The following is a 27,278-nucleotide window of genomic DNA, read 5'->3' on the forward strand; positions in this document are numbered from 1 at the left end:
CGTCACCTCATTTTCGGTCCAGGAATAATGATTTGAGAATTTTGAAGGTTGACATAATACTTTGAATGAATCACAATAAATAAAAAACTTTAGAGTTATTGCACTTATTTGATAAAATTTTAATACAAAATCACAAACCTACTCACTATTAGTAAGTTACAGATGTTTCAACATGAATTGAATACAATGTCTCTGATTCTTCCATGTTAGAAGATGTTTTAATTCCACTGTAATTGTAAAGTTTTTCAGAATTCTCAGTTATACAATAGATAATACAATAGCTCGATCAAATAAAAGCAATTGCTAATTCTAAGTAATTTTCAAGTGAATGCTAGGATTCGAGTCAGCTGTATAGTATTATTTGTATATCTAGAACTAATGACTAGTTGCTAGTAACTAGATACTAATTTTTATTCAATCGATCCAGTGTATGACTATGATAATAATGTATGGTACAATGTATGAGTGCTTGGTGATGAATAATAATCAAATTTTCTTTGAATGCTTGGTAATCTGTCAAATTTCTGCGAAATTGAACGCATCGTTTTGTTTTGGCAGGCACAAGTTGAACATCTCACTGACGAGCTTGAAAGTGAACCTGTCGGAGCGCCGCATCGGTTCGTTGCTGCTGTTCGCGCTGAACGTGCCGCCGCCGTCGGCGAACACAGTGCACGTGTCGCAGTCGTCGATGATGATGGCGGCCGAGGAGGAGCCCGACTTGGTCGGCGACCGCGTGCGACTGCTGTGTGAAGTCGCGCGACTCAGCGGCCTCAAGGCGGCTCTGGTCGAGGCCGAACTCAGCAGGCAGGCCGCTAAGCCGGGCGCCTACGACACCGCCGCTGCCAAGATGGCCATGCTCCAAGTCGACAAGTTAGTTGCAGTTGCCTATTAAACACATTTTAGATTTGTCGCTCCTGCATGCACTCGTTTTTTCTTTATTGTCAAACTCCATCAATAAACTATGGTGAGGTCTGTCTACGTTTTAATGGCAGTATTTGATCAACATTGTTGCTGCTATCCTTATCTAAATTCGACAAAGCAGATTACGCTTTCCTTTTCTAGCTCCGCAACGTTGCCACATCGTTTTTTAACAATGTAGAAATATAATAAATCAACAATTCAATCTCAATTATGAAATGTCATTATTCAATCATTGAAAAATATATTTTCTTTAATAAATTATGATTATTTTTTACAAGAGCAGTTTAATACTATGGAACATCAGATATACCGGTATCAGCTCACCTCTACAGAAGACAGTGGCAAGGCAAAGAATCGACGGCTACGCTGTTCTATCTTTCTCCACTGCCATTATAACGTGGACCTCACTATACCATTAAAACTCATTGATGTAGCAAAATTATCATGAGACATGTGTTTTAAGGATCGGGTCATAGAAATGGTCTATTCTCCATAAAATTTCATCAAATAACTGTCTGAATTCAAAGTAATTGAATCAACACACGTGTGGCGAGTTTTTACTTATGGCTAGAGCCGTTTTCCGTTTGTGGGTTCGATGATTACTTTCGATCGCTTTCATTAATCAACTCCAACACTTATTTTTAGAACCGATATTCTTACAGATCACGTTGAAAAATAACAGGATAGGTAACAAGAAAATTATATTCATTTTATTTAGCTGACTGCTGATTTGTGTTTTGTAATGATAAATAACTAAAATCCTTTGCACTTGATAATATTGATGTTAACTTTGCTGTTCGTAAATAATAGATGTTGTATTTTTTCAGGAGTTTCATGTCATCCGACCATAGTGACGAGGAACTAGAACTATGGGCTAGGACTGTTGACCTTCCTGGCTTCGATGACAATGTGTCCCCTAACAATGTCATAACTATGCTTCTTCGATTTGTCATTGGTGAGGTAAGTAGTATTTTCATATGCTATTAGGAAAAAATATCGACATGAATATTTCAAGAAAATTCAATACATTTTTGAATTCTATTAATAGTTTGTATTAAGTAAAAAATCATTCATTTTGTTAGATTTTACACTGTTAAGCAATGAGAATAAATACAAAGAAGCTATACATCATAACGTTCGCTGGGAAATTTTGAAATCTTGAGTAAAATTTTAATTGGAGTCGCGATCAACATTATCTAGGCTACCTCTTTTACACATAATTATTTACGAGAGAAAATTATCAATGCAATTCTATTTCTTTAATGTATACAAGTTAATGGATTGAATTGAAATAGGACCAAATAAAGACACACCCAGGTGCAACTGAAATCCCGTAATCATAGCATAGAGAAAATATAGCGTAAGATGGCTTATGCTATATTTTCTCTATGATCATAGTTTCTCTCTCGAAAATCTGTTAACAATTTCAAATGTGTACAATTTCAAATCTTCCCTCACAAAAACTGCTTGTCCTTTGCAAAACCACACTTATATTCAATAAGTAATTCAATTTCAGATTGTGATCCAACTGTTCCGGTCGAACAACCGCATTGATAAGCCGTACCTGATGCTGAGACTGAGCAAGATGTTCTGCGATACAGCTCTGATGGAATATGGCCCTGCCATCCAGGCCTCAATAGGCGGACTGCAACTGGTTGATAAACTGCATGTCGGCATGTCCGGAGAGTACCTCGATTTGATTTCCACCGACTGTACAGAAGATCTTATTACTGTTCTCTATAGAAAGGTAAATAATTTTCAATCTAACATAGGTAGACTCATTTTCACCACAGGTTATACTGTAGAAAAAGGCACAATATTCGGGTTCTATTATACATTACTAAGATTAGTAGTGAAAGACCAAATATTTTGCTTTCATTTCATTATGGACAATTCTACAGAAGACACAATGTTCTGTTCTATTACATTACTATGATTAGAAATAAAATACCAAATATTTTGCTTTCATTTCATTATGGAAAACTAGTAACTAGTACAGAAAAAAATAGATTCAGCATCTCTGACAACATTGTCCATGTTACAAATTTATATGGTAGCCAATTCTCATAAAGGAGTGACTCATCAGATATCTTCACTAAAATATCATTTTAGTTGATACAATTGGACATGGAATACATTGTTCTGAGGTCAGTCCATCCGTTGACAACTGACACAATATATTTCGGGAGAATCTCGTATTTAACCCGAGAACTCTCAAGAATCCAGACGCATTTGTGCGTTCAATAATTATTGCCTTTCAACGTGAATATACTTGTGTAAATTACTTGGATCATGGAAGAAGAATATTTTTTATTAGAAGTGCTGTGTCGTGATAATAATTGTTCGTGTTCAAGTATACAACTTTCATAACTTTAATTACTCCTTTATTACTTATCCAATCAAGTGTTTATTAATGAGTGTATGTTGTGTACGGTATAGAGCTTTGGGGTGGTACTTCAAAGGAAAATATTCAAAGAATATTTTTACAACAAAAGAAAGCGATAAGGTATATGGCGGGGCTCGGATACAACCACCATTGTAGAGAAGAATTCCGATCACTATCCCTACTAACAGTACCCTCTATTTACATTTTCATGCTGATTGTGCATTCTGTCCAAAATAGAACGAATTTCCGAATTAGAGCCGATACGCATTCGTATAACACTAGAGGGAGAGAAAACTTTGTAACTCAGCCTCATAGGAGGAAATTATTTGAGAGGAAGCCTAGCTATGCAGGGTGCAAATTTTGCAATAGTCTTCCAAGCTTTTTGAAACTATTATCCACAAACAGTGGATTGAGAAAATTTAAAGGTAACTTTCATAAATTCTTGATAGAAAAAGCCTATTACTCGGTGAATGAGTTTCTGGAAAACCATCCTTGAAGACTATTAGATAAGTAATGTAAATTCTTATATATTTGTAATGACTGACATGTTATTTGTTAAGGAATTATTATTTTAATTGACGCATTCTTGTACATTTTTATGTATATTTGAATAAAGATGATTGATTGTAAACAAATATATCATTGAAAAAAATAATTTTTAATGATTTCAATTTTAATAATTGTAATCTATTTTACAGGTAAAGTCAGATTGTCCAGACTTCAAATCGCATTTCCACAACGTGGAGCAGTCTCTTGTAATTGATGTGTCATCGTTATCAATCATTCTCCATAGGGAAGCTATCATGACAATGAATAAATATCTGCAGTATTTGCACCAAAAGTAAGTAATGGTCACTTTTCATTTGAAGTGTACTTCATCATCAAGGAAGTTACATTTCCTTATCCACAGAAAGAATTGGCTCCAAACTCTTATTTCCTTTCATAAAATAATGTATTTCCTCAATAATTCACTTCATCAATTGAAATGACGAGGGAGAAACAAACTTGCTCTGAAACTGTGCATGAACCATGGAAGATTGTGGTTTTTATCTATTTACAAATCAATATTTGAATTTCTATGTCAAGAATTCAAGAAGAAGACTCAAAATTCAACACACTCTACAAACTATCGAAGAATAATCTAATATTCTAATAGAGTAAAAAACACTGAACTCATGTCTACTTGAAATTTACTACCTATTCTTCCCACTTCTAGACCTGAATAAATATTCATTTATAGAAGACGTTGTTCAAGATGAAGATGAATGAATATTTCGCTTTCATTTTTACACATCCAATCATACAAAGGGAAATTACAGTTATAAATGCCAGCATAGCAGCTTTAAACCCTTGGTCAACGACCATCAGTGTGAGGTATATCTCACGTTAATTTTATACAAATTGAATATTCCAAATACAATTCTTTTTCAATTAATTGAAATGTTCATTCGACAGTTATCAACTCACTATTCTCTCAATTTTGAGATTAATTAGTACATCTGTATTTCCACCCACCAACACTGGATGCACCAGCATCCTCAGCCAGTCATCTCTGTTCAGGTAGTTATTCCAGTCTTCCCGAGATAGTTCTGCCCTGCCAAAATGTTGCCAAAATCTGTAATATGGGACATGTTCCAATGAAATGTGTTTTATCCTCGTTCTTCAAGTTGTTGATAATTTTATCATGAACTCATAATTGTAGTATTGGATAGATTTCTCATTTTTAAAATGTGGAATTTTATTTTCAGAGTGAAAAGTCAAGGGTTAGAGATATGGCAGCATGTGCTGAAAGTGAAGCCTTACATCAAGTGGCCCTGGCCGGGATCCCAGGATCCACCAATCCCTCCTGGTGCTACGAAGTTCAGCTATTCATTCCGTTTATCCCAGTTCAGTCTCAGGTTATGTGACACTGACATGGAGTTTTTAATATTTAAGGTAAGTATTTTATTTTGAGTAATAATAATTTCAGTAAAGTAATCAAATTTAGCCTATATTATCTAACTGTCTTGTTTTTTTTCGTTAGGGATAGTCTTAAATATAAATAAAAAATAAAAACCGGCTGCCATACACAGTCGTTAGGTCATGTGAGAGGCCCTGAAATTGATCAGGTGTGACCTGAAAACTCTGACACTAAATCTGAACCAACCAGGTTGGCTGATATCACTCGATATCACTATTATCATTATTTATCTAACTACAGTCAGTTTCAATTGCTGTGAAAATGGAGAAACGGTGTATCTTAGAAGATAAAAAGTAGTATTTTTGCATTCTACTTCTCCAAAGTAGTATTATTTTGCAGCAAAGAAAAATATAATTGGAATGGCATTCCATTATATTTGAAGCTCTTTACAATTTTTCATGAAGATGAGTAATCTATTCTCAAAATCGTCTAATATCTCTGTTCAACTGATCAAAATATCGAAGAGAAACTGATTATAATGACTGTTGACAATGAATCCTATGTTTTTTGAAAGCATGCCCCAGTCAGTGAGTAAATATTATATTTTTTCACAAATAATATTGTCTGCAAGTCGTCATTTTAGTATTAAAACTTGAATTTAAATTCCTAACCGAGGATAGTAAGCAATCATCATAACGTTGCTAATACTCCTTCGTTTTTCTTTTCCAGATTAATGGAATAGAAAGCGATTGTTTATTCAAAGCGAATGAGAGAATGATTTTCAGATTCCATCTTTCTGGCATTTCAATAGACGATCTTTCAGATATGACTTTGTATCCCAAGGTAACGTATTTTATTGTTCAATTTATAATAAGATTTTATACCTACTCTTTTATAATATTTATTACTGTTTCAACGACATATTTACTTTATTTCAAAGATTTCCTGTGATCCAAATGTATTATTCATCATTTTTCTGTAGAAGGTTCAACTTTAAAACATTAAAAGTGTAATATTTTCAATTATAAAAACATTTCACTCCCTGGCAAGCTAACACTTCATTGTAGCTATGATCAAAGAGACACAATCAAAGAGTTAGAAGGGTGCAAGGTAGGTAGATAAATGGTGATCTTCAAAGAATTCATTAAACATGTTGTAGTAATGTACAAACAATACCGTAACTTGTGAAACAGCCCCTATTCATGGATATTGGTCATAAAATTACACAGGCATATTGGTCATAAAATTAGAAAACTCATATTTTATAAAAACAAAGTTCTATTAATGTTTTTCGGTCTTCTAAAAATTCAAATATGAAATTTTGAACATGAATTTAATGATTAAACTGAATGTATTAAATTTACAGGTTCTTGCAGTTGACGAAGAGAAGGTTATGATCTGAAATACGTGAGACATAGCCCCAAACTGTACAGACAAACCGGCATCGATGTGGAGAAGGATGATGTCAAGTCTGATGGTAGTCTGAAGCTGCATGTGGGAAGAGTCCATATGGTGGTTTTGTACAAAATGGGCATAGACATCCAAGTAAGTCACTCAAATTTGTCTATATATGAAAAAATAAGCTTCAGTTAATGTGAAATACTACTCAAGAAAAAACAATTATAAGTGTTAACTGAAAATGAGTTCAACACAGAAACCAAAAATCTTATAAAATAACTCATAAGCTTATAACTTATATGCTTATAAGCATATCATAATAATTGAAAATGGTAGGTTACTCAGAAGCAAAACAATGATTTTCTCCTGTGAGAGCTTTGATTCGTTTCAGTTTAAAATCAAACAAGCTACAGCAAAGAAAGTTTCAACATTTGTAAATAATGGGAAAATCTCTGGAGATTGTGTGGCAATAAGATAAAAACAAAGATTAATGAGATTGGGATTGAGATTGTGTGGCAAGTATTCCAGATTTTCCGTTTCGTTTGGAACCGAAGCAATATATTATAGAACACCAAATTTTCTGTTACAGCACTTTCTGGAGCCCTTCGTTAAACCTGGAATAATAATCGGCTTATTTCACCTAGCAAAGCACAAACTCATTGAGAAAATTTCGTTGGTGAAGAGTTGCAGTACAAAGCTTCATCTTTCTCTGAACATACATGCTCCTACTCTACTACTACCTCAAAAGCTGGCTTCTCCCAACCTCATCATTCTCAACCTAGGTATTACATTTTCAGTAGCTTATATAGTGATGTATTATAAGCGATCTTCAATAGATATGAGTATAGGCTATAGTTTATAGTTGATATTCTTCATTCGATGTTTGAAATAATCCGTCTTGGGAATTATTAAAAGGTTTACAATGTGATAAATCAGTACCTGAGGTGTAAATAGGAAGTGGCATTGAGTTTTACGGCGAGACAGAACATCCAGAAGGATCTCTCTGGCAGTAAAAGTCATGAGAATAAAAAATAAATAACCTAAGGTGTGAAAATATTGGGTGATAATGCTGGGCTTACCAATCAAGATCAACTACTATAATATTGAATCTCCTGGAGTCGATTCGGATTGGCGTATTTGGACAACCCAGTTCAATACTGGAACTAAGTTTTTAAAAACAAATTCATCTCGTTAATTATTCATACTTATGTTTCAGCCTTAAGGCTTGTGCACACCTTTGCGATGATTAAATGGTGAACACTGGTTACAGGGTTTCCTGCTCCCATCACCATCATTCGAATCGCAGTGCTGTGGACAATGTTTTTAATTGAATTTTGAAATGTTAAGTTAATAAATATAAGCCACATAGTGCTAAATTGTAATTTTATTGATATTGAACACCATATTTCATAGAGAAAATTCAATAAGAAACTATGTCATAAAATCAGTTGACCTCTGATTTATAGAAGGTACGGTACTGTATCTACTTAGTCATTTAACATTGTAAAGTGTAGAGTAATACTTTTCTCGATTCCATTTACATTTGTTTGTCTCTGTATTATTGTATTCATTTTTTCCCAGGTGACCTCAGTGTTGAAAACTTTTTCAAAGAAATCTCAAAAGCACCAGCCTCAGATACTTGTCAAATGCCGGTAATTGACAACATATTGGTTCGATTTGAAGCGTTACAAGTCTGTAGAGCTCTTATGACTCTTGCTGGATCTCTTGAATTACAGGTACCTCACATATTCTTACATATTCCACTTATAAATCTATCTATAAATAATAATCAATGTCAATTCTGTTATGCTAAATCTTGTTTTCTATTCACATTTTTATAGAAAAACTATTTCTTTCCTCAGGAGCCCATTATTGAGCCTATCAACATTCAATTCGACATCAAAAGAACTGTTGGATATCGAGGGATTGTGACCAACCAGTACATTTCAGCCTGCTCCCAACTGCTACTTTATGAAGTTGTCGGCAATATTAATAATATTCAAATCAACTTGGGCCAGAGAGATCTTGCCACTTTGTTATCGGTTTGGTCTGATAACTTCAATGATGCTCGGTTCATTGGTAAGTTATACAGAATTGATATTTCAATAATTGTTAATAATCCTTCGTTTTTCTTTTCCAGATTAATGGAATAGAAAGCGATTGTTTATTCAAAGCGAATGAGAGAATGATTTTCAGATTCCATCTTTCTGGCATTTCAATAGACGATCTTTCAGATATGACTTTGTATCCCAAGGTAACGTATTTTATTGTTCAATTTATAATAAGATTTTATACCTACTCTTTTATAATATTTATTACTGTTTCAACGACATATTTACTTTATTTCGAAGATTTCCTGTGATCCAAATGTATTATTCATAATTTTTCTGTAGAAGGCTCAACTTTAAAACATTAAAAGTGTAATATTTTCAATTATAAAAAAATTTCACTCCCTGGCAAGCTAACACTTCATTGTAGCTATATATATTATAGCTATGATCAAAGAGACACAATCAAAGAGTTAGAAGGGTGCAAGGTAGGTAGATAAATGGTGATCTTCAAATAATTCATTGAACATGTTGTAGTAATGTGCAAACAATACCGTAACTTGTGAAAGAGCACCTATTCATGGTCATAAAATTAGAAAACTCATATTTTATAAAGACAAAGTTCTATTAATGTTCCTCTGTCTACTAAAAATTCAAATATGAGATTTCGAATTTTGAAAATGAATTTGATGATTTAACTGAATGTATTAAATTGGCAGGTACTTGCAGTTGACGAAGAGAAGGTTATTGATCTGAAATACGTGAGACATAGCCCCAAACTGTACAGACAAACCGGCATCGATGTGGAGAAGGATGATGTCAAGTCTGATGGTAGTCTGAAGCTGCATGTGGGAAGAGTCCATATGGTGGTTTTGTACAAAATGGGCATAGACATCCAAGTAAGTCACTCAAATTTGTAACTCAAAAAAAAAACAATTATAAGTGTTAACTGAAAATAAGTTCAACACAGAAACCAAAAATCTTATAAAATAACTTATAAGCTTATAACTTATATGCTTATAAGCATATCATAATAATTGAAAATGGTAGGTTACTCAGAAGCAAAACAATTATTTTCTCCTGTGAAAGCTCTGATTCGTTTCAGTTTAAAATCAGACAAGCTACAGCAGAGAAGGTATCAACATTTGTAAATAATGGAAATAAATAATGGTAAAATCTCTGGAGATTGTGTGGTAAATATTCCAGATTTGCCGTTTCGTTTGGAACCGAAGCAATATATAGAAACAGCAAATTTTCTGTTACAGCACTTTCTGGAGCCCTTCGTCAAGCCTGGAATATTAATCGGCTTATTTCACCTAGCAAAGCACAAACTCATTGAGAAAATTTCGTTGGTGAAGAGTTGCAGTACAAAGCTTCATCTTTCTCTGAACATACATGCTCCTACTCTACTACTACCTCAAAAGCTGGCTTCTCCCAACCTCATCATTCTTAACCTAGGTATTACATTTTCAGTAGCTTATATGGTGATGTATTATAAGCGATCTTCAATAGATATGAGTATAGGCTATAGTTTATAGTTGATATTCTTCATTCGATGTTTGAAATAATCCGTCTTATGAATTATTTCAAGGTTTAGAATGTGATAAATCAGTACCTGAGGTGTAAATAGGAAGTGGCATTGAGTGTTTACGGCGAGACAGAACATCCAGAAGGATCTCTCTGGCAGTAAAAGTCATGAGAATAAAATAGTATATTTCGCACCTAGGGCCGAAAATGAGACTTTTCCGGCACGAAATCGGTTTTCAAGTCCGAGGCCGTAGGCCGAGGACAAGAAAAGATTGAGAGCCGGAAAAACATTTTTGCCCGTGGTGCGAACGCTATTTTTCGCCACACAGAGAAATGAACAATATATTTATATGAGAATAATTGTTTATTAAGCAGTTCCGAAAGCAAAAGTGGAAGGTCATAGCTCTAGCAAATCTAAGGTAATCTGAAAATCAGGAAATTGTCCAAGTATTTTTATTTTTTATTCTTATTTGTTTAAAATAACCTAAAAGATTAAGTTCAATTATGTGGGAGGTTGAGTTTATACTTTTTTATTCTTTCAAATGACAATAAGATGATATTCTTATAAATGTTTTAATTATTGAATAATAAACACAAATAATGAAGAAAAGTTTTTTGATCAGCTGTTTTAGCACACTTGAAATTTGGCCAATCTGGATGTCAACGTCTATAGTGCGGTCCACGTTATAATGACAGTTGACAATGAATCCTATGTTTTTTTGAAAGCATGCCCCAGTCAGTGAGTAAATATTATATTTTTTCACAAATAATATTGTCTGCAAGTCGTCATTTTAGTATTAAAACTTGATGAATTAAAATTCCTAACCGTGGATAGTAAGCAATCATCATAACGTTGCTAATACTCCTTCGTTTTTCTTTTCCAGATTAATGGAATAGAAAGCGATTGTTTATTCAAAGCGAATGAGAGAATGATTTTCAGATTCCATCTTTCTGGCATTTCAATAGACGATCTTTCAGATATGACTTTGTATCCCAAGGTAACGTATTTTATTGTTCAATTTATAATAAGATTTCATACTTACTCTTTTATAATATTTATTACTGTTTCAACGACATATTTACTTTATTTCAAAGATTTCCTGTGATCCAAATGTATTATTCATCATTTTTCTGTAGAAGGTTCAACTTTAAAACATTAAAAGTGTAATATTTTCAATTATAAAAACATTTCACTCCCTGGCAAGCTAACACTTCATTGTAGCTATGATCAAAGAGACACAATCAAAGAGTTAGAAGGGTGCAAGGTAGGTAGATAAATGGTGATCTTCAAAGAATTCATTAAACATGTTGTAGTAATGTACAAACAATACCGTAACTTGTGAAACAGCCCCTATTCATGGATATTGGTCATAAAATTACACAGGCATATTGGTCATAAAATTAGAAAACTCATATTTTATAAAAACAAAGTTCTATTAATGTTTTTCGGTCTTCTAAAAATTCAAATATGAAATTTTGAACATGAATTTAATGATTAAACTGAATGTATTAAATTTACAGGTTCTTGCAGTTGACGAAGAGAAGGTTATTGATCTGAAATACGTGAGACATAGCCCCAAACTGTACAGACAAACCGGCATCGATGTGGAGAAGGATGATGTCAAGTCTGATGGTAGTCTGAAGCTGCATGTGGGAAGAGTCCATATGGTGGTTTTGTACAAAATGGGCATAGACATCCAAGTAAGTCACTCAAATTTGTCTATATATGAAAAAATAAGCTTCAGTTAATGTGAAATACTACTCAAGAAAAAACAATTATAAGTGTTAACTGAAAATGAGTTCAACACAGAAACCAAAAATCTTATAAAATAACTCATAAGCTTATAACTTATATGCTTATAAGCATATCATAATAATTGAAAATGGTAGGTTACTCAGAAGCAAAACAATGATTTTCTCCTGTGAAAGCTCTGATTCGTTTCAGTTTAAAATCAGACAAGCTACAGCAAAGAAAGTTTCAACATTTGTAAATAATGGTAAAATCTCTGGAGATTGTGTGGCAATAAGATAAAAACAAAGATTAAATGAGATTGGGATTGAGATTGTGTGGCAAGTATTCCAGATTTTCCGTTTCGTTTGGAACCGAAGCAATATATTATAGAAACACCAAATTTTCTGTTACAGCACTTTCTGGAGCCCTTCGTCAAGCCTGGAATAATAATCGGCTTATTTCACCTAGCAAAGCACAAACTCATTGAGAAAATTTCGTTGGTGAAGAGTTGCAGTACAAAGCTTCATCTTTCTCTGAACATACATGCTCCTACTCTACTACTACCTCAAAAGCTGGCTTCTCCCAACCTCATCATTCTCAACCTAGGTATTACATTTTCAGTAGCTTATATAGTGATGTATTATAAACGATCTTCAATAGATATGAGTATAGGCTATAGTTTATAGTTGATATTCTTCATTCGATGTTTGAAATAATCCGTCTTGGGAATTATTAAAAGGTTTACAATGTGATAAATCAGTACCTGAGGTGTAAATAGGAAGTGGCATTGAGTTTTACGGCGAGACAGAACATCCAGAAGGATCTCTCTGGCAGTAAAAGTCATGAGAATAAAAAATAAATAACCTAAGGTGTGAAAATATTGGGTGATAATGCTGGGCTTACCAATCAAGATCAACTACTATAATATTGAATCTCCTGGAGTCGATTCGGATTGGCGTATTTGGACAACCCAGTTCAATACTGGAACTAAGTTTTTAAAAACAAATTCATCTCGTTAATTATTCATACTTATGTTTCAGCCTTAAGGCTTGTGCACACCTTTGCGATGATTAAATGGTGAACACTGGTTACAGGGTTTCCTGCTCCCATCACCATCATTCGAATCGCAGTGCTGTGGACAATGTTTTTAATTGAATTTTGAAATGTTAAGTTAATAAATATAAGCCACATAGTGCTAAATTGTAATTTTATTGATATTGAACACCATATTTCATAGAGAAAATTCAATAAGAAACTATGTCATAAAATCAGTTGACCTCTGATTTATAGAAGGTATGGTACTGTATCTACTTAGTCATTTAACATTGTAAAGTGTAGAGTAATACTTTTCTCGATTCCATTTACATTTGTTTGTCTCTGTATTATTGTATTCATTTTTTCCCAGGTGACCTCAGTGTTGAAAACTTTTTCAAAGAAATCTCAAAAGCACCAGCCTCAGATACTTGTCAAATGCCGGTAATTGACAACATATTGGTTCGATTTGAAGCGTTACAAGTCTGTAGAGCTCTTATGACTCTTGCTGGATCTCTTGAATTACAGGTACCTCACATATTCCACTTATAAATCTATCTATAAATAATAATCAATGTCAATTCTGTTATGCTAAATCTTGTTTTCTATTCACATTTTTATAGAAAAACTATTTCTTTCCTCAGGAGCCCATTATTGAGCCTATCAACATTCAATTCGACATCAAAAGAACTGTTGGATATCGAGGGATTGTGACCAACCAGTACATTTCAGCCTGCTCCCAACTGCTACTTTATGAAGTTGTCGGCAATATTAATAATATTCAAATCAACTTGGGCCAGAGAGATCTTGCCACTTTGTTATCGGTTTGGTCTGATAACTTCAATGATGCTCGGTTCATTGGTAAGTTATACAGAATTGATATTTCAATAATTGTTAATAATTTTCTCAATTTTCATCACATATCATTGAACTACTGATCTTTGTGTCAATAATGTAACGAAATATTTTATCATTAAATTACTACAATGATAAATAATCACTGATGCTGCTCTCATTATAATGTTTCTGTAGATTATAAAGTAGTATAATAGGCACTTTAAAAATACAATTTTATAAAGAAATATAAAATAAAAATCTACTCTTTTTAAAAAGAGTAGCCCTAACGAAAAAAGACAATTCTTATAAAGTTTTATATCTCTCAAAAAGTTTTAAATGAATATAGGTTATATAACTTATTGTCTTATCGTAGTATTTATTAGTAGCATTAATAATGCATCACTAATTTAATTATACAAAGTACAATGATACAATATGGCATGCGCCCTCGTAAAATCACTGAGGAGGGCAAACGTACATTTTTTTCGTAACCCATCTAAAACTGTAGGTCTCAGATTAACTCTCACTATCATTCGTCCCATCATTAACGTAGATGTTGGACACATGCGAAGATTTTCCTCAGCAAACATGCATAATGAAATTGTTGCTTTATCAATTATTTGTTTACATTCATCCTTCAATAGCATGCCCATATTCCTTGATATGAATGCAACAGAGTGAGTTGCTTTGGATATTGTTTGAAGCTATGAAATAACCAATCGAATACAGTTCATTTATACAGAATGTCAGTAATGAACATTAATTCCAAGATTTTAAAATTCTCTATGTAGACTAGTTTGTTCGAACTATCAATTGTAATTCATTATTTAGATATCTTTTAACTTTGAATTTATATTTTAAACCTTTTAAATTCAAATACATTATTACTTTTCAATATCAAATTTACAAAACTCTAATCAATAAATTCATTTGTAAATTTCCAGCCGATGACATGACAGTGTTTTGGAGGCCAACATCACCTCTGGAGCCGCCAACACCTTCAATGCTACCTGAAGATCCCTCTGTTCGCAAATTGCAAGCATTTTTCTCTCAGAACGAGCAAGTGAGGAAAGAAGCTACTGTACGATTAACTTTTGATGGACTGCAGCTCATACTTTTCAACGATATGGACGAGGTGAAAACCTATTCAACTATATTGGTGTAAAAACTGTATATTAATACTCTTTGGCCTCTGGCCACCTTGCAAACATAAACGAACTATAGTTGAACACTATTAAAATATATTGATCAAAAGTATTTCAATCTCGTACTCAATAAATATTTTTCTTATCCAGGTGTTGAGTTCCCCGGTACGAGATATGAACCACGGTTTGTGCAAATTGGAAACTGGTGAAGCCACTCTGAATCTGGAGACATGCACTGATTCAAGCTTGGAGATGAAAATAGCCCTGCAGTCGTGCTATCTACAAGATATCAGGCCTGAGAACAATGGTCCAATCAAACTGTAAGTGGATTCATACTCTTTAATGCAGCCTACTAAGGATGTTGATATGAACTAATCTAAAGAGTATAGAACTTGGCAATTTATTAAGTGAAAAGTTTGAAATAATAGTCCAATGTTTCTAAATAAACCCCCAATGTTTATTCCTGGCTTATCGTCTTTCATTCTGTCTCAGTTCGACTATCAATATTAAGAAAGTAAAAAATGACAGTCTGTATTGTATCAGTATCATTGCTTTATTCGATTTATGAAGCCAATAGATATGTGTTATTTTATTCACGATTATCAATAGAACTCATTCAGTACAAATATCGTACAATAGCGAAAACAATTTTATTTCAATTCCAATTGTAGTTGTAGTTGATTATGATAAATAATTATCTCATTTTTATTCTGAGAAAGATTTTTCCGTCTCAGAATGTTTATATCACACGGTGGTATTGAAGCTATTTCCCGAGACATGAATAAGGTAACATTGATAAAATAATCAGCTCTTACAACGGAAGTAGCAGGCGCATGGATTTAAGATGAATAAGTGTGTGATCACATTGAATGCCCATAATATTTGCAAGTGCACGATTGGTTATACATGACCAAACACGCAGATGAGAAACAAAATCTGAAAAGAGCAATAGGAAAACTCACTGAACGCGTACACCTGCATTCAGTGTGAGCAGCTACATACAAGCATAGAGAAAATAAAATAGAATTATAGTACCCTTTTGAAATTGAAAAAATATTAAAAACAAGAATACAAATCAAAAACTATTATAATAGTATATTACCATAACATGGATTCTTAAGAACTTATCAATTTCTCCAGACAAAATTACGTTACAATTTGTATTCTTGTTTTTTTAATATAGAGAAAATAATTTAGCATAAAAAGATATCCCATTATATAGGGAGTTTATGTTCCAAATTACAATATTAACTCAAGTCGATAATCCTAGTGGTTCTTTTTCGTGAAGCCATGTGATGCTGGTAGTCTATCATACTGTGCCGTTCTTACACTCTCACCCGGCCAAAACAGTAATAATAGACAGAAATCGGCTTTAAATTTGGATCATAAACGACTTATGCCATGGAATATCTTCTCAAGCTATCTTTCCTTTATGATACAACTTACTTTACTTTACTTTAAGTTACAACTTGTTTCAATTGCACTTTCCAGATCTTGTTTTCCGGCACATGAACGCATCAATAAAAATGTGATCACACCTCAATATGTTTCGCATGTGTTGCAGCATCTTCCAGTCGCACGCAGGCCAGAAAACGACGGATGACGACAGCCACATCAGTGTGTCGATGCCGCCAATTGTGGACGTGCACTTTGGGCAGACGGCGACAGGTGAGCGCTGTGTCAATGTGCTGGTGGAGCGCACACGTCTCAACCTCAGTGTACCCTTCCTGCTCGAGCTGGGTCGCTTTGTGCTGGATGCGTTGCCCGGTGAGCGCCAGTGTGAGGGCGGGGTCATCAATCTCGGATATGTCGGCGATTCTAGCACGCAGGTTGGTCTTCTCCACGTTTATTCCATCTGAAAGCTATTTGTGCATCTGGGGATCAATCTAAAATATTTTTGTCCCTAGGGAAACAGTAATTCGAGGAAGTTATAGTTATTTGTGCATTTGGGATCAATATGGAAACTTTTCGCGTTGGGGAAGCAGTTATTCCGGGAAATTATAGTTACATGTACATCTGGGATCAATGTGAAAATTCATCTCCCTGAGAGCAACAATTTCCCTGGAGGAGAAAAACAAATTCAAGATGTACACATCATTCTTCCTCCACTTACACCAATTTATAACAATTGAAATATGTGACTTGACTATATATCAATTTAAATTACCGAATGTTTAATAATAATTTTATTATGAGGCATAATACAATCTCATAAGGTTGAATCTCATCAAACAATTTTACAAATCTTCTTTATAAGTCAGTTTACCGAGTAAGTGTATTTGTTAAAAGCCAGTAATGAATTATTTCTATTGAAATTTTAATGGTTGCCATGGCAAAATTATAACGTGCTATAAATTTTCGGCTCTGAATTTATAGTCTAAATTTAATATTTTCCAATTATGGCTTAGTGTTTTTGTGTTTTGTGTTGGTTTTGTATATGTTTGGACTTTTTAACATCAAAATGAACTTAATTCCGAAGTGAAAAGTGTAAATTTAAAGTATTGTGCTTACTATAACCTTAGTGTCCGGTTTCCCATTAGGGAACTTTGGACTATAATACGGCGAGGTGGAACTACCCTTGGGTCTCCCCACCATTAAAAGCCATACGCTAATAATAATAATTGAAATTTTAATTCAATTATAAAGTAGGTGGAGAAAAATCATTTCATGTTATATATGAAGATTCAATGGATTTGTAGAATCGATGTGTTTGCTATTGTGGTAGTTTATTATAATATTATGTTATTGGATAATAAAACGACTCCAAATGTGTCCGATTTCACAAGGTGCTAAATCTGCAACCTATTAAGAACTAATCTGAACCACATGTATTATTCTCTGCTTGGTTTGAAATATTTTCTATAAAACTAATTGATTGTATGAAATTCACTTTATTTATTGTTCAAGAATATTTTTCATGATACTTCATACTTTCATCATAGTTATAATGTGAACTATTCTGTTTAGGTATGTGTACTTGACTTCTTGACTAATAGTGTACAATACTTTCTACGTCTATATCTTACTGCTCTTCAGCAAGTAATGTTTGAATAATTCCTAATTATTTGTTAGTTCAATCATTCTGTAATCATCCGTTAGTATACTTACGAATGTATTCATTTCCATTCTTAATTTTTTCAGCAAAATAAAGCCGTTGGAACTGATCCAGTTAGACCACCGAGCTCTACAGACAGTACCAGTGGCTACTTCTCATCAGGAGCTTCCTGTGCAGAAGATCAAACAGGTTATTATTCTAGTTACAATATAAGTACATAGCTATATTATAGCGATAATATTATTTTCATTAATTTACGCTGACAAGTTATGTTACAGTTTATTTTTTCATGTAACAGTAAATTCTTAAATAATTAAAATACAGCATTAGGTACCTCCTAAGTTGTCAATTATATTTACTTTTTACTTCACCTATGCGTTTTAAAAATTTCATAGAATATTTTTCTCCATCAAGTATAGGAATGTATTGTAAATCAACAAATTGTTGATATCCACAACTTTTCCCATAGTGTTATGTGGTGAAATTTCTTCAATAAAACCACAAATTTTGTGCTCAAACGACAAGTTCCAAGAAATTGAGAAGTTTCTCTGAACTGATACTTAACCATTATTATTTGGTGTATATTGATTTATGATAAAAATTATAAATGCTTGAGTAAGGGTCTCTTCAAACTTACGTAGCTACACTATGCTGAAATACGCCTCATCTTGCAATGTTAAATCCTAGCTTGAATCTGTCCTGTTCACATTCGTAGCTTGGATTTAACATTGGTAGATAGAACGTATTTCAGCGTATCATAGCTAAGTGTAAAAAGATCCTAACGCACTTCAAATTCTAAATGCAATGAAACCTTCTTATTTCAGGTTTATCGATATCATTACAACTGCGACGGCCAGAAATAATGCTATTTTCACATAAAGGTAACGAGGACACCAAAAAGAAAGGACATGCTCTGCTCATGAGAACTGAATTCCTCCTGGAATACAGTCGTCATCCGGGAAGAGATTGTCTTGTCTGTTCTCTGTCCGGCCTGCATGTGATTTCTAATCAACATTCGCATCTTGGCAAGTCTCCATACATGGTAATCAAACCAACTCATTCATTTTTTAATCATACTAATTAAAATAGTTATGAGTTCTGTGTCAGCAATAATCAAATACAAAAACTCTAAAAAGAGTTCGTAATGCCTCTTCTCATCTACATACTTGAAGCTAGGTCTATGTGGTTCAAACATTCACTTCTGATTTGCAGGTTCTTCATCCTTGCGATTTTGAATTCTCAAAGTCTTTCAAATCCGAAGATGGATTGAAAGTGGTTGCAGGTCTAAGTACAATGGATGTTCATCTCTCTCCTAGCACTGTTCACACACTCTTGAATGTAAGTCGTAATTCATTGAATCGTATTTAAAATTTCCAGCACCATCTATTATGAACTGTGTATTACATATTTTTGGCAATGAATTACAAACATCACATTGAAAATTTAGATTAATTCCATTTTTGTATGTAAACGCTTATATGATAATGCTAACGCCACTAAACTGCGTGAAATTATATGTCAATTCTACAATTGTACCACTGAATTGTGTGACATTATATGACAATTCTAGATAAATCAATATAGAATAACCGAATATTTGAAACTGTTGCAATCTGTTATTAACTTCATTCACGTATTCTTTTTTTTCTAATAGATAATGGAAGAAATAAATAACAATCTTCAAGTAGATGAGTCAGAACTGGAAAATAACACTTGTCACTCCTCTTATGACATAGAAGATCTATGGTCTCCCAAGAAGCTGGGTCCTTACAGTTTTGCACATCATTCTGGTGAGTACTTTAAGTTTCTAAAAATCTAAATAGATTTAAAGATAAAATTAATATTTTAAAAATAATTTATTTAGTGTTTAAGGTGATACTGTTGTTGACACTCATATAGAATAAAAAGACTTGCAGCTACAATCAATCATTTCAGTGACAACTTCCAGTGTTATCATCCAACTAATGTGTTTTATTGTATACACTAATAATAATATCGAGTGACCTGGCTGGCTCAGGTTTGGTATCAGAGTTTTCAGGTCGCAACTGATCAATTTCAGGGCCTCTGACCTAACGACTGCTAATTAGCAGCATAAGCAATCACAGTTGAGGACGAGGAATAATGAAGGTGAATGAATGATAGTTCAGTGAAACTCCAAAGTATAATAATTGTGTAACAACTCAAAATTTTTCTCGTTATTTTAAAAACTGTTGTGACATCAAGTATTTTGTTAAACCATCATATAATATTTCAAATATTGCTAGAGTGATCCAAGTATTCATTAAACGTATTTGACCAACGTTAGTAGACAGTAGTGTCTACTAACTTTGGTATTTGACTACATTTTAAGTTTATCCAACCCACTATCACCTGTATAAATGAATAGCATAGTGCATAGAGAAATATTCCGTTATTTTTGGAATCACCCTATAATTATTTCGATATAAAGCTCAACTGTTCGTAACTGAATTTTAAAATTATCCTGGTTTTTCAATTCAGATGACAGAGTAGGATTCAGAAGAACGTGTACGGGTCAAACGTCGGAAACATGCTCGATATCTGTGCCCAAGCTGTGTGTTGTCTTCGAGCTGGAGAGATCCAGTCATAGACTTCCAGTTGTACTTTTGAAGATGGCTGCCGAAGCCAGCCTCCATGATTGGTCAACGTCCATGCATATGAAAGGTATTCTATCAAACAATTAAAAAATGCTCACCTTTATTGAAATAAATTGTATGTACAAATGGAAATTACTGAGATATTGCAATCATTCAAATGCTAACGAATTAATAATTATTATTAAACGAAGATTCAAATTGTATGTATTTTTGATTCTGAGTGATGTCCGTCTTGAGTCCTGGTCTTGTGTGTGAGTAAAATGTTAATAACAATGATGATAAAATAGATTATTCATTTATAGATCAAAATACCTTTTTTATCTTAATTTTATTTCTCACAACATGTTTCGACTTTCAATATAATGTTCAAATAGTGAGTCACTTGAAAATTACAGTAAAATTCGAAACATGTGAGAAATAAAATACCATTAAAGAAGGAAACTTTGTTTTTTAATATTTATGTAAATACGAGTAGCCCTTATCAACAAAATCAATATTTATTTATAGTTTTAGGAGGTTTTTCAACCATCATCAAGTGACTTAAAAGGTCGTCTGTGTCATTGGAAATTGATCGAACTACCCTTAATATTGTCACCTTCGAAGAGAGCGCTGTAAGTATAGCATTGCTTTTTTCGTGACTGATTAATTTCTTTATTATCCGTATTTATTTTTTGTTTTAGGTGAGCTGCGAGTTCAATCTTCATGTTTCAATGGGTCTGTTGGTGCCTGGGAGCCTCTTATTGAGCCAGTCTGTGAAGAAGAAAATGTTTACAGACCTTGGGAAATCCTTATTAAAGTAAGTTCATTCAAAAATCAATTTTTTAATGAAAGTGTTTTTTATGTAAAATGTTGTATTGAGAACAAAGAGAACTAATTGTTTAATCTCAAATCGAACTACAATACTTATTAATAACAAAAGGCAAAATACAGAAGTTCATTTCAAAAAATATTTGCATTTAGGCCATGGTTAGTTCATGCCATAAATTGAGTTTTTAGCTTTATGTCCTTTCAATAATTACGTTTCAAATTACACACTACCTGTAGATAGTATTCAATTATTAAAAATCCATATTCACTTACAGGTTTTCCAAGCTAAATCTTATCCGATTTCACCAAAAGATCACACTATCAAAAATGGGAATAATACACGTCAGAAGGAGCGAAAAGGAAGTACAAATGTGAAGAAAATTGTGAACGAAGAAGAGTCTGAGACTTCGGCAGACGAACAAGATCCAGAAGCCATGACATTCATCAGACAAAGGGATCCAGAATCGATACACTCTCAAAAGAATAATGCCTTAGGTGAGCCAATCAACAATCACATAAACTGAACCCTGTTCTCAGAGATTTTGTAGGATTTTTCCATAATTTAAGAAAAGCATGTTATTACCTTTACTACTAAACATTTTATATCTTCACAATTTTCTTCTGAAGATGACGAGTATCGAAACCCTGGGTTTTGTGAAAATAAAACATTTCCAGAAGAAAAGACAACTAGCTTTTATTGAATCATATACATAATTTGATTCATGGCTGTCTTTATAGTAATAAAACATTAATGATGAAAAATGTATCAATGTGTATAGATTGAAGTCGGAATTTTCATCTTCTTCAAGGTTCAACTTGGTGATCACTGTAATCTTGTTACCATCACTGATTCATCAATACAAAAGTAGCCTTCTTTTATGATGAAAAATTTATCAATGTGTAGGCTATAGATTGAAGTTGGAATTTTCATCTTCTTCAAGGTCCAACTTGGTGATCACTGCAATCTTGTTACCATCACTGATTCATCAGGACAAAAATAGCCTACTTAGGACCGAATTCACCGAAACGAAAACTTGGTTTGAGCGCTAGTTGATTCTAAATGAACAAAAAATCATATTACAAAACCAATTCAAAATCATCCGACTTAGACTCTACTACCGCTCAAACCTAGTTCTCGTTTTTGGTGAATTTGGGCCTAAGAGGGGCAGAAATATTAATATTGTTCTAGCCTAGGAAATGAACATGTTTAATGTAATATATTCTAATTACCTTTGTTTCAGCTGTTGCTTTTTTATACCGTTGAAGCCTTGATAGTAGTTCATTCCACTTTGTAATGAACTAGCAGTATCTTTGTTTAGAACTTTGTTTTAGAGAGTTATACTAGAAAACTTATTTTCTTTGAAGCTCTGATATTCATCGAACTATTAGTCAATAAATAATTTATTGGCGTATAAAATTCTCACATCCACAATATTAGCTACTCACGGTTCATATTTTGTGAATTGGAAATCCCTTTCTCCCATAAGATTAGGAGTATCAATTTGATGTTTTATGTGAATATACCTATTATATTTTTAGTTCCATGATCAATAACAAACGTTGAAGTCGGTTCAAGATATTTTAAGAAAATAATTACATGATGATAATAATTGTATTATACCAGTATATTAACAACTCTCATTTTTACTTCCAGATAATGTAAGTCTTGTTGGATATCCAGAGGACTCTGATTCGGAAAATGAGGAAGGAGTCATTGAGAAACTTGCGCATGCTGTTGGACATTTGTTTACAGGGTAAAATATAGAATTTGACATTTCACAGTATACAATTTCGAGTTATAGATTGCATTTTACTCTTATGATATTTCCTCTATGTTGCTGTGTTTAAAAGTATATCAATCAATCAATTTTTATTCCAATCAACACAATATATACATAAAAGAAATCAAAACACAAAAAAATCACAATCAAAAATAAAATTCCAATGAAATACAAAAACAGGCTTCATGGCGGGGTGTGCTGAAAAGAAAGAAAGGAGGAAAAATACCTAGCCAACTATGGTTTCCCATGTAATAGGCAGGTAGAGGGTATAAATGTAAGGAAAGAAGGGGTGAAGAGGAGAAGAGAAAGGGAAGTATTGGAGAAGATAGTAGGAAAAAAGAGAAAAAATGTGCAAAAAATTGTAAGCGAGTCCACTTTCAACAAATGTACCTAAAATAAATCGCAATTATTATTTAATAATGAGTTTGGCTAATATTCATATTATGTTTGAAATAATATAATTTGAGTTTGAAACATAAAATAGATTCAATTCATTCTACCTTCATCCAATTCTCACTATCATTATTTATATCCTCGCACATAACTTCTAAGTTGGATGATAATCATTTGAAAATTGCATTCATGATAATCATGATTCTTCTGCGATACTTGATAGCAGTTGAGTAGGCCTCATGTTTGGACATGTTATGTTAATGTAGTATACATATTAGAATCATCAACTAATGTACCGTAACAGTAATATATTACCATTTCATATATCCTACATTTAAAAAAAAAGTTTGAAAGAATTTGAACTATTTTAATCCTTACCTGTACCTTCTTGAATCGATTGAAATTATTATTAAAGGCTCGTGAATGAATCACCATAATTCATAGGTGTGTATCAAATCAATAACTTCAAATTGCTCAATTATTCTATATTATATGTATAGATGTCTGGATCTTCACCATGTTGGATACTATTTCTTCGTAATTGAATAAAATGATACTCCAATTTGCTTTGCAGGGATAGCAGTGAAGGTGAAGACTCTGAATCAGATGAGTCGTCAGGGGCTGAGCCTTCAGGTGACACCGAGGATGGCTCGGAAATTGAATCAGTCAGCGTTGGAACGGGAACTGTCATTGGCAGAGATGAGAGGGCTGTATTCCTTAAAAAGAGATGTGAGTTCTTAATGTGTATGATCGTAAATTGCACAGAATGTATATTAGACGATAGATAAATTATACAGAAAAGATATTATAGATAATACAGAAACAGGTTATAGAATAAATAATACAGGAAACTTGATAGTTACGTGCTTTGTACTGGGGAAAATTTGTTGTTGTAAGATGCAATCTCCCTATGTCAAGGAAACATGAAAAAATATAATAATTATTCAATATAACGTTATTGGTCAAAATAATGTGGATAATAATTTTCATAAGAGTTGAAATTTTACAACAAAAAATGGGTTTGATATGTCTCGAACCCGCATCCTTTGATTTATCTACCGCGCTCTCTATCAACTAAGCTACGGAGTCACCTGGAAAAAGCCCTGTTTGGTTGGGCTTTTATAGTTATCTAAACTTGGAATCACAAATTGAATTAGTGAACTTATTCATTTGCCAAAAAACAAAATACAAAAAATCTTTACAAAAATACATATATAAACTTTTACTAATTATTAACTTGGAATTAATTTATCGATAGCAATAAAAATAAGCCTATGACCATCCTCGGTATATTCTGAATCTTTATGCAAAATTTCAGTTAAGTAGTTCAGACGTGATGATGCGTCATTCGTGTATTTCCTATCCGGTACATGTATTTCCTTCATTATATTACAGATTACAATTGTAAGATTTTCACCATTACATATTGAGAAAATTCATATCAATACTGATAAAGTTTTGCATGTACAAATATATTCAATTAAACAAATTCTCTTTGTTCCATTGATGTTATAATACATTCATGAATAATATTATTGTTGATATTTCATGTTCAGGTGACTCGGAAGACTCCGGTCTTGAAACGGAGAGTTCAGATCGTATAGCAACCTATGTAACGATTGAGTCAAGAGACAGATTCGAACTGACTCTGAATCCGACGTCGATACGAATACTGACCGAACTGATGGATGCTTTCAGCAAGAATGACTCGACGATATACAGCCATCCTGAGAACAACCTCACGCTTATCAACGACATTGCGCCTGACACGTCTCTAACACTACTCTCAAAAGCTAATGTAAGTGTGCGCACCAATTTTCATTATTGAATTCAATCTTTTCAAATTCAAATAGAAAAAACAAGGATACGTTTACATCAAGATTAGAGATAGAGCCTGGTACATTATAACTCAAGCACTGAGGAAAGAACAAAGAGTTATTCCTTCTTTTTCTGTGACTCGAGTCTTCTTCCGCTGCTCCGACGATGGGTTTGATTCCCATTTATTGTTTTGAATCCTCTTCATGTTATTTTTCCACTTATACTCTTCATTTTATTGTATAATTTCATGCATCATTTCATCATAGCCTATGCAGAAGCCTCATATTCATTTCTGAGATATGAATTATTGTGTTTAATGTGTATGTTCAATTAATTCTTAAGATTAAATTCTACCCTCAAGCCTAAGATTAATAAACTAATTTATTCAATTTATTTATATTAATTCAATGAAGACACATACTCATTTCTGAGCTATGAATTAATGAGCTTAATGTGTTCTTTCTACCCTTACCCAGAAATGAATAAATTGAATGAAATAATTGCATTTATGAAGGGTGTAGTTAGGGCTCTAGGTTTTCTCTGCCACACAACCCTTGTAAAACCATTGTTATCAAACCATTGATGAATCATTGTTAGGTAGAGACAAAAGTGTGTAAACCCTAGAAGAACTTCGTAAGATCCAAGCATCACATCATGAGTCCTATTCACTATTATTTAGATAAAGCAACTATCAGTTCAATAATAATTGAAATATTCCACTCTATTATATAGTTTTCATTTATATTCTGATTACAAGGTTTTTTATTGAAGCTTTTACATAAATGAGCCAAAAAGCTGTTATTAAATGAATATCATGACCATAATAAGCAATTTATTTTGTGAATTTCATTTACAGGTGGGACCTGCACAAATAATAATGACTTCGCTGTATGAGAAGGTTGATTCGGTGCCAAGCAGTCCTGCTTCCACTGTGGCTACAGATTTCAATGATCTCAGCCCTATTGCATCAGATCATGATGCTGAAAGGTATTGCGAACTCCATAGTTCTTTTCAAATATATTTTGTCGAATTATACTGTGGAAAAATTTTATTTGTTATCAAATTATACTGTGAGAAAATTTTATTTGCTCAAAGAAACCCCGTAAGCCGAAAAATTTTATTAATTACATTTTTAAACAATTCCACATGAAATAAAAAAGCAGGAGTTGGTAAGATGAACTTATAAATCGACGACTGAACGTTTTCCATTATTGATCTGATGATTTACTTGACTACATAAGATGAAATTATGCAGTGTGTAGTCTGTAGATAATGTTCAATTCTTTCTGAGTGTATCAATAAAATTAATTTTATTTACAAATTACATCATCATTGTAAAATGTGTTGGCTTTAAAAATTAAGTTCATTTTTTCACGCTTTTTGTTAATTTGCAGTTTTGATGGAGGCTTCTCAAGCATGCAGAACAGCCAAGTCAAAGGAAACGAATTCATGTCACCTGTACTCAGATTCCCTCAAGAAACTGTTTCTCATCTCTATAAAAAAGTAACTGATGGCAGATTGCGGTTCCATGTTCCTGGTGAGTTGAGATTTTTAATTTATTTATTCGCCAAAAAAATACAAAAAAGCATTACAAAAAATAAATATAAGCTGCTGTACTACACTTGCCTAAAATACATACATAAAAATTAAGGAGCTATTAATTCATTCAATTAGTATTAATCATGAATAGATATCCTCATTCATAATATTATAGATAATAATTATTAAATGAAGATTTCATTTATGCTCTCATGAGTGAGGCAAAAATACCGAAAAAAAAGATTGCTTGATTTATTTATTTATTTTTTGATATACATATACAAAAAAATAAAATCAGTAGGCATTAAGCTGAAATTATTGGAAGAAGATACAAGATAATCATT

The 27,278-nt window shown here is 33.0% G+C and overlaps 1 protein-coding gene across 1 annotated transcript in view; it reads left to right on the plus strand.

Moving 5' to 3' along the window:
- Positions 1–27,278, plus strand: part of LOC111059115 (vacuolar protein sorting-associated protein 13A) — a 93,796-nt gene that overhangs the window by 32,773 nt on the left and 33,745 nt on the right. The window contains exons 16-40 of the mRNA XM_039432290.1: positions 559–870; positions 1,749–1,881; positions 2,438–2,668; positions 4,006–4,148; positions 5,056–5,242; positions 5,937–6,050; positions 9,373–9,552; positions 12,326–12,518; positions 13,318–13,472; positions 13,589–13,805; positions 14,726–14,916; positions 15,077–15,246; positions 16,491–16,755; positions 18,068–18,170; positions 18,806–19,023; positions 19,194–19,319; positions 19,636–19,771; positions 20,481–20,663; positions 21,277–21,392; positions 21,679–21,898; positions 23,058–23,157; positions 24,152–24,306; positions 25,134–25,375; positions 26,252–26,382; positions 26,790–26,932. Of these exons, the coding sequence (XP_039288224.1) occupies positions 559–870; positions 1,749–1,881; positions 2,438–2,668; positions 4,006–4,148; positions 5,056–5,242; positions 5,937–6,050; positions 9,373–9,552; positions 12,326–12,518; positions 13,318–13,472; positions 13,589–13,805; positions 14,726–14,916; positions 15,077–15,246; positions 16,491–16,755; positions 18,068–18,170; positions 18,806–19,023; positions 19,194–19,319; positions 19,636–19,771; positions 20,481–20,663; positions 21,277–21,392; positions 21,679–21,898; positions 23,058–23,157; positions 24,152–24,306; positions 25,134–25,375; positions 26,252–26,382; positions 26,790–26,932 (4,364 nt within the window). The remainder of the gene's footprint in view (positions 1–558; positions 871–1,748; positions 1,882–2,437; positions 2,669–4,005; positions 4,149–5,055; positions 5,243–5,936; positions 6,051–9,372; positions 9,553–12,325; positions 12,519–13,317; positions 13,473–13,588; positions 13,806–14,725; positions 14,917–15,076; positions 15,247–16,490; positions 16,756–18,067; positions 18,171–18,805; positions 19,024–19,193; positions 19,320–19,635; positions 19,772–20,480; positions 20,664–21,276; positions 21,393–21,678; positions 21,899–23,057; positions 23,158–24,151; positions 24,307–25,133; positions 25,376–26,251; positions 26,383–26,789; positions 26,933–27,278) is intronic.

This window comes from Nilaparvata lugens, chromosome 7 (assembly GCF_014356525.2).
Source record: "Nilaparvata lugens isolate BPH chromosome 7, ASM1435652v1, whole genome shotgun sequence".
Classification (NCBI taxonomy): Eukaryota; Metazoa; Arthropoda; class Insecta; order Hemiptera; family Delphacidae; genus Nilaparvata; species Nilaparvata lugens.